Here is a 7,491-nt window from a genome sequence, read left to right on the forward strand (position 1 = left end):
ACAGAACAACTGTGTCAACTCTTGAAACTGTGCCTGCAGTCAACCTACTTCACATATGGGGAGCAATATTATAGGCAGAAACATGGGTGTGCTATGGGGTCTCCAGTTTCTCCTATTGTTGCCAACCTGTACATGGAGGAGGTAGAAAAGAGAGCCTTGACGTCCTTTTCAGGGACACCACCAAGTCATTGGTTCAGGTATGTTGACGACACCTGGGTTAAAATCAAATCTCAGGAAGTCCAACATTTTACTGACCACATCAACTCTGTGGATAAATACATCAAGTTCACACGAGAAGATGTAAAAAATGGCAGGTTGGCTTTCTTGGACTGTGAGGTCTCAGTCTCTGATAGAGGACATTTGCAAACTGAGGTGTACCGCAAACCCACCCACACAGACCAGTATTTGCAGTTTGACTCCCATCACCCTTTGGAGCACAAGTTAGGAGTCATCAGGACTCTGTACCACAAAGCAGACAGCATCCCCACTAGCTCAGGAGCCAGGCAGAAGGAGAAATCCCACACAAGACAGGCTCTAGAGCAATGTGGATATCCTAACTGGGCCTTCCTGAAAGCAGAGAAGAAACCCAAACAGGACTCCAGTCAGCCAACAGGTGAAAAGGAGGAACCCAGACCCAGACCAGTGGTCATTCCATATGCTGAGGGAGTATCAGAGAAACTGAGACGTTTATTTTCTAAACATAACGTCCCAGTGGCTTTTAAACCCCAAAATACATTAAAGACTGGTTCATCCCAAAGATCCAGTCCCCCGGCACAAACAGAGTAATGTTGTGTATGCTGTTCAGTGTCAGGAGGGCTGTGATCAGTCTTACATCGGGGAAACTAAACTGCCACTGGCCAAAAGGATGGCCCAGCACAGAAGATCAACATCATCAGGCCAGGACTCTGCGGTCTACACTCATCTCCAGGCCAGCGGTCACTCTTTCAGGGATGAAGATGTTCACATCCTGGACAGAGAGGAACGATGGTTTGAGAGAGGAGTAAAGGAGGCCATCTTTGTGAAAAGAAACCGTCCATCATTAAACAGGGGTGGAGGCCTTCGGGTTCAACTGTCCCCCTCTTACAATGCTGTGATTGCTAGTATCACTCAGCCCTCTGTGAACAGTAAACAGCCATCAGGTGCTAATGATCCATTGTTAGGCTGATGGTCCTTCTTGACCATGTGATCAGCTGGTTTTGGTTGTCAGCAGCAAACTGGTTGATCCACTCTGAGAAGGTGCTATTTAAGAGACTGAGCTGAATACAGCACCTCAGACTGAGGAAGTCTCTCGGATGAGAGACGAAACGTATCTACATTTTTTTGTTGTTTTGCTTTTTTTTTTTTTTTTTTTTTTAATGTCTAGAGGACCATATTTAACTTTTTTAGATAGAAAGGAGTTTTACAAGTACAGTCCATTTACCATTTGCCATCATTCTCATACAATGACTTAATTGGTTTTCTGCATAGAGCTCACCATAGCACAGAAACAGCACTAGTAAAAGTCACTAATGATATTCTCATGACCTCAGACAATGGACTTGTGTCTCTACTGGTCCTGTTAGACCTCAGCGCTGCATTTGATACAGTTGATCACACTATTTTACTACAGAGGCTTGAATATAATGTTGGGATTACAGGAACAGCTCTAAAATGGTTTAAATCATATCTATTTGATAGTTTGTAAATGTAAATAATGAATCTTCTTCATACACCAAAGTTAGTTATGGAGTTCCTCAGAGCTCAGTGCTTGGACAAATACTCTTTACTTTATATGTGCTTCCATCAGGTAAAGTTATTAAACAGCATGGGATAAATTTTCATTGTTATGCTGATGATACACAATTATATTTCTCCATTAAACCCAATGAATCCAATCAGCTACTTAGACTACAAGCATGTATTAAAGACATAAAAACCTGGATGACCCTTAATTTTCTCCTGTTGAACAGACAAGACTGAGGCTTTGGTTTTTGGACCTGAGCACCTTAGGAATGAATGTTTCAGTCTTTCTCCCTCCTTAGATGCATTAATCTGTCCTCCAGCTCTAATATTAAAAATCTTGGTGTTATTTTTGATCAGGACATGTCTTTTATCCCCCACATTAAAAACATTACTAGAACCACCTTCTTCCTGTAAGAGTACCACTGCCTGCAGCTCCTCCTCCAAGATGGCCGCTAATTGCCTACACCTGACGGCCATCAGACTGAGGAGGCGTCCCCGACTACAAAAGGCTGCAGTCCAGTGCTACTCTTCGCTGGAGCATATCACCTTCCATGTGTTTCCTGGTTCCTCGGCTTGTTAAAAGGACCCCTCATGATCCTTTGGTTTCCTGACTTCCTCGTGTCCTGTTCCTGGTCCCTCGGGCTCCCTCGTGGCCTGTTCTTGGTTTGTAGACCCCCTTGGGTCCCTCCTTGGCTCAACCTCCCTCATGCCTGGATCCCCCTTGCCTGGTGCTTCTAATCCAGCCAGTGCCTGCCCTGCCAGCTACTGGACTCTCTCTGGACTCTCTGGAGCTCTCTTGGAGGATTGGAACCCACCTCTGGACCAAACTGTAAGAGATTCACAGAACACAAAATATCAGCTCCTAAGATCTCCACCTCCATTCTGACTAATCCTCTACCTCCTCCAGGAGCTGCAGAGAAGCTGCACCAGCATTGTACATTATTTCACCTGTAAATAAACACTGTTCTTTTGTATCCACCTGAGTCTGTCTCGTTCCGGGTCTCATACAAATCTGGGTTCCCCGCGGTTATGACACTTCCACCTGCGTAATATCACTAACATTAGAAACATCTGATCTTAAAATGATGCAGAAAAACTGGTCCATGCATTTGTCACATCTAGACTGGACTATTGCAATGGTTTATTATCTGGATGTCCAAATACTTCTTTAAAACGTCTTCAGTTGATCCAAAATGCTGCTGCCAGAGTCTTAACTGGAGTTACTGGGAGAGATCATATCTGTCCAGTCTTAGTTTCTCTTCATTGGCTCCCTGTCAAATCCAGAATAGAATTCAAAATCTTACTTCTAACCTACAAAGCTCTCAATAACCTGTCTCCATCTTATATTACAGATCTTATTGTTCCATATTTTACTAACAGAGCACTTCACTCTCAGGCTGCAGGTTTACTTGTGGTTCCTAGAGTTTACAAAAACAGAATGGGAGGCAGATCTTTCAGTTCTCAGGCTCCTCTCTTGTGGAACCAACTTCCAGTTTCTGTCCATGAGGCTGACACATTGTCCAGATTTAAAACTGAGCTTAAGACTTTCCTTTTTGATAAATCCTATAGTTAGAGTTGGCTTGTTATGTTGCCTTAAGCGTAGACTTAAACTTTCTGGCCGGCTGTCCTACCTCTACCCCATCTCTGGCCCTCTTAGCAACATAGTTATGTATCAAATAATACAACTGTTCTGTCTGATGGCTGATTTACTTGTTGTTCTTGTTCCTGGTTAGGCAGTTGAAAAGTGAAAATGAAGAAATGCATAAAGCATTTTCCTTTTCAACGTTTGTTCTTCCTTTTAAATCTCAAACAGACAACTCTTACGTCCTCTGCATTTTTAATATCCAACAAACTGGCGTCAATTTTATATTCACTTCAACTGCAATACTGTTTCAAAGTAGGATACTTTTTTAATTATAATTTATTTATTTTTTATTAATAAAGCTATAAACATTTTTATTTTCAGTATTTACATGAACATGAACTTTTCTTTGGCTCTACAATGTAAATATACCAATAAATTGTTACAGTTAGTTATAGATTTTTACAAACAACGATTCGTTTCATGTATGTTGTATTTACTGAAGTCTTTATGAGCTGTCATTAGTTTCCATCTCTTGGTGCAGGGGGGTCACCATGACGTCACCACTCCTGCCCAGAGGAGTCCCTGAAGAAAACAATCTTATTTTGAAAGGCTGAACCGGATGTAGTTTTAGACCACTTTGTTTGGTGTAATGGTTTGTAGCAGAACTAGCCCAGTTCTGCTGTGGTTCTGTGAACCCAGTCTGGCTTGTGGAGGAAGCAGTCAGAGTGTGTCTGGACGGACTTCAGGAGTCTCAGTGAACGAGTCGAAACGAAAAACTTTTCTTTTGTCCTGTTTGTCACTTCCGGAGTGCGGACATCACAAACTCAAGCAGGTAAGTTTCACTCAACTGAAGCCGAAGAGTTGAGTTTATCCCAGTTACAAATGTCTCAGTGTCACAAACTGGGTCGAAGCAAACGCGTCCAAAGCTTTAATACAACTTTATGAAAAGTGAATGAAGTTTCTTATTCATAATTTATTCAGGCGGCATCAGTAAACACCGTTTGGCAGAGGAACTGGTCTGTCGCGGTTTAAAGGACCGGAAGTGGCAGAAGAACAACATGTATCTGAGGAGGCTCAGAAAGACTTGTTGACTGCAGAAGACCTGTTACTCTCAGAAACTCTGACTATAAATGACTTACCTGCATCTTTACCATGCGACTCCAAACTGGGATCTCTAAGGTTGTTGCAGAATCACAATCTGGTTTCTTTAAGAAGATCAGTCCTGATACTGGTCATGGACCTGATACTGGTCATGGACCTGACTGAATGTAGGGAGATGATCCAGGGCCATGGTTTTATTTCTTTTCTTAGACTTTTACAAAGCCTTCGACCCTGTGGAACACCAGTTTTTATTTTCAGGTCTTGAATGTTTAGGATTTGGAGAAAAGTTTATTAATTTAATAAGAGGTCTTTATCAAACATCAGTAGTTGTGTAATGCTGCCTAAAGGCACCACAGCTAGATTTATCATTAATGTTGGCATTCCTCAGGGATGTCCCATCTCCCCATATCTTTTTGTTTTAGCTGCAGAAATGTTAGCGATCTTTCTTAAAAACTGTGCAGACATTGAGAAATTACACGTCTTTAGTACAGAATTAATTATTAGCCAGTTAGCAGATGACACTACCGTCTTCTTTAAAAACCACAAGCAGGTTACAATAGTAACTGATCAAATACAATTATTTTCAGAGGCCTCAGGGCTAACACTTAATTAAAAAAAAAGTGAACTTCTAGCCATTCATGACACATCACTAAAAGAAATATCTAGTGTTCCAATTAAATCTGAAATTAAATACTTAGGAACTTAGGAGTGTTGTCACTTAATGCATGTTAATGGTTAAATGTTAAACTGTGAACAATTCTGTGCAAAGTATCAATTCTATCCCCCAAAGTTGAATTTACCAGATTAATTAAAGCATTACCAAAACCATTTATTAATCTGATATAAAATATAACAGCATATCATCCACATTTACCCACTCTATCTATTAATGGAATATCATTTACTGACAATAAATTCAACAGCCACACAATTAGAAGGTGTCTGAATGAAACCCTGTTCCCTGGGAAAATAAATAAAACAATATACTTTGCAAATTTGACAAAAAATCAATATAAATGTTAAGAACTCTATATTTAAAACTCCCCGTACAACCAAAGGCTAAAGAAACGCACTTTAAATGTTAAATGCAGTTGACCCCTCCAAAGAGCTACGAAGAACTCGTTTTAATATCGATGACAGTAAATGCTCGTTCTGTGAACAGGATGTAGAAACGATAGATCATTTCTTCTTTGAATGAAACAAGACCTAAATATTCTGGAATCACTTGGAAAGATGGATCAACTGAAAATTACACGTCCTCAATCTATTTCCAGAGACGTGGGAACATCTGGAGTGTTACTGGAAAACAACTCTGTTGTAATCTGATATTTTGTCCGGCACAATTCTTTATTCATAAACAGAGAGTAAAAATAAAATGTGATAACTGTTTTTTATCTGAATTCCAATTATATTTGAAATCTCTGAAATATATTGAAACACATGAAGACCTGTATGAAAAATTAATGGAATTGCCCACTATTGCATGTTAATCCTGTTAATCCTGTTAATCCTGTTCCTAAAACAAATAGCCCCTTGTTGTAGTTTATTTTCTTTCTTTCTATCTATCCATCTATCCATCCATCTATCCATCCATCTATCCATCCATCATTTCTTCCTTCCTTCCTTCCTTCCTTCTTTTCTTCCTTCCTTCCTTCTTTTCTTCCTTCCTTCCTTCCTTCCTTCCTTCCTTCCTTCCTTCCTTCTTTTCTTCCTTTCTTCCTTCCTTCCTTGCTTCCTTCCTTGCTTCCTTCCTTCCTTCCTTCCTTCCATATTGAAGTCTGCCTCTGTTAATCCATTTTTACAGTTACACTATTGTGAATTGCCATATTTGTTTGTACTTGTTTTTGCTAATTAAAGTTTTCTTAAAATATATATATATATATATATATCTGTTTAGAAATAATAAATTACTTTCAAAAACACTTTATTGTTTGGGTGCAGTGTGAATGATTTTGAGTGTGAAAGTAGCAGCAGACTGGTAAAAGTAGTGTCAGAAGATAAACGTGGAGCTGTTGGGGTCTTCGTCAGAGACAAGAACTCTGTCTTGCTTCATGAATGTTGAGTGAAACGTGTGGTCCTTCTCTGCAGGTGTCTGTGTGATGGTATGATGACCAGACGGAGTGGTGCTGTGAGGGACTGCAGCCCCGGAGGCTGAGCTCCTTCACCTTTAGCCCGTCAGGATGAACACGGCTTCAGTGGCTTTCAGTAAGTCCTGCTTTGTGTTCTTCCTGGGATTGTGCTCCCTCCTCCTCCTGCTCATCCCAGCTTTCCAGCCTCCGGCCCGGCTTGTAGACCTGCCTCAACCCCGACCCCAGGTCAGACCGGCCCCAGTGCACCATGCTGAGGTTCCAGGAGGTTCTGTCAGCGCTGACGGTGCATATTCAGACTCTGGGCTCGTAGAAGCTCTAAGAACACCCGTTCTAACCAAAGACTTCAGGAATGAAATCCTTGATCTCCAAAGTGGTAAAGACACGAGAAGTCCTGGAAGACTTGTGGACTCAAGTTCACGGTCCAGGCCTCCAGACCACTTAGAACTGAAGGACATTTTTATTGCGGTGAAGACCACCAAAAAGTACCACAAGTCCAGACTGGAGCTGCTGATCCAAACCTGGGTGTCCCGAGCTAAAGAGCAGGTGAGGATTTATCTGTTCCCCTCGTAAAACTGGAGTACAGCTTTGATACAACTCTCCGACAGAGTCCGGTAAAAGCTGATGTGACAAAAGCACTCACAATTTAACAATAATACAGGATTTGAAGAAATAACAGGATTGTAGCCTTTTTGATCAAAACTACAGGTCCTTCTCAAAAAATTATCATATTGTGATAAATGTCATTATTTTCCATAATGTAATGATAAAAATGAAACTTTCATATATTTCAGATTCATTGCACACCAACTGAAATATTTCAGGTCTTTAATTGTTTTACTACTGATGATTATGGCATACAGCTCATGAAAACCCAAAATGCCTGTCCCAAAAAATTAGCATATTTCATCCCACCAATGAAAGACAAGTGTTTTTAATACAAAAAACACCAACCTTCAAATAATCATGTTCAGTTATGCACTCAATACTTGGTCG

The 7,491-nt window shown here is 40.7% G+C and overlaps 1 protein-coding gene across 1 annotated transcript in view; it reads left to right on the forward strand.

The window, feature by feature from the left end:
* Positions 1–4,073: 4,073 nt before the first annotated feature.
* rfng (RFNG O-fucosylpeptide 3-beta-N-acetylglucosaminyltransferase) overlaps positions 4,074–7,491 on the forward strand; it is a 12,875-nt gene continuing 9,457 nt past the window's right edge. The window contains 2 exon segments of the mRNA XM_037691146.1: positions 4,074–4,139; positions 6,497–7,075. Of these exon segments, the coding sequence (XP_037547074.1) occupies positions 6,589–7,075 (487 nt within the window). The 5' untranslated portion in view covers positions 4,074–4,139; positions 6,497–6,588.

This window comes from Nematolebias whitei, chromosome 17 (genome assembly GCF_014905685.2).
Source record: "Nematolebias whitei isolate Nwh7 chromosome 17, NemWhi1, whole genome shotgun sequence".
NCBI lineage: Eukaryota > Metazoa > Chordata > Actinopteri > Cyprinodontiformes > Rivulidae > Nematolebias > Nematolebias whitei.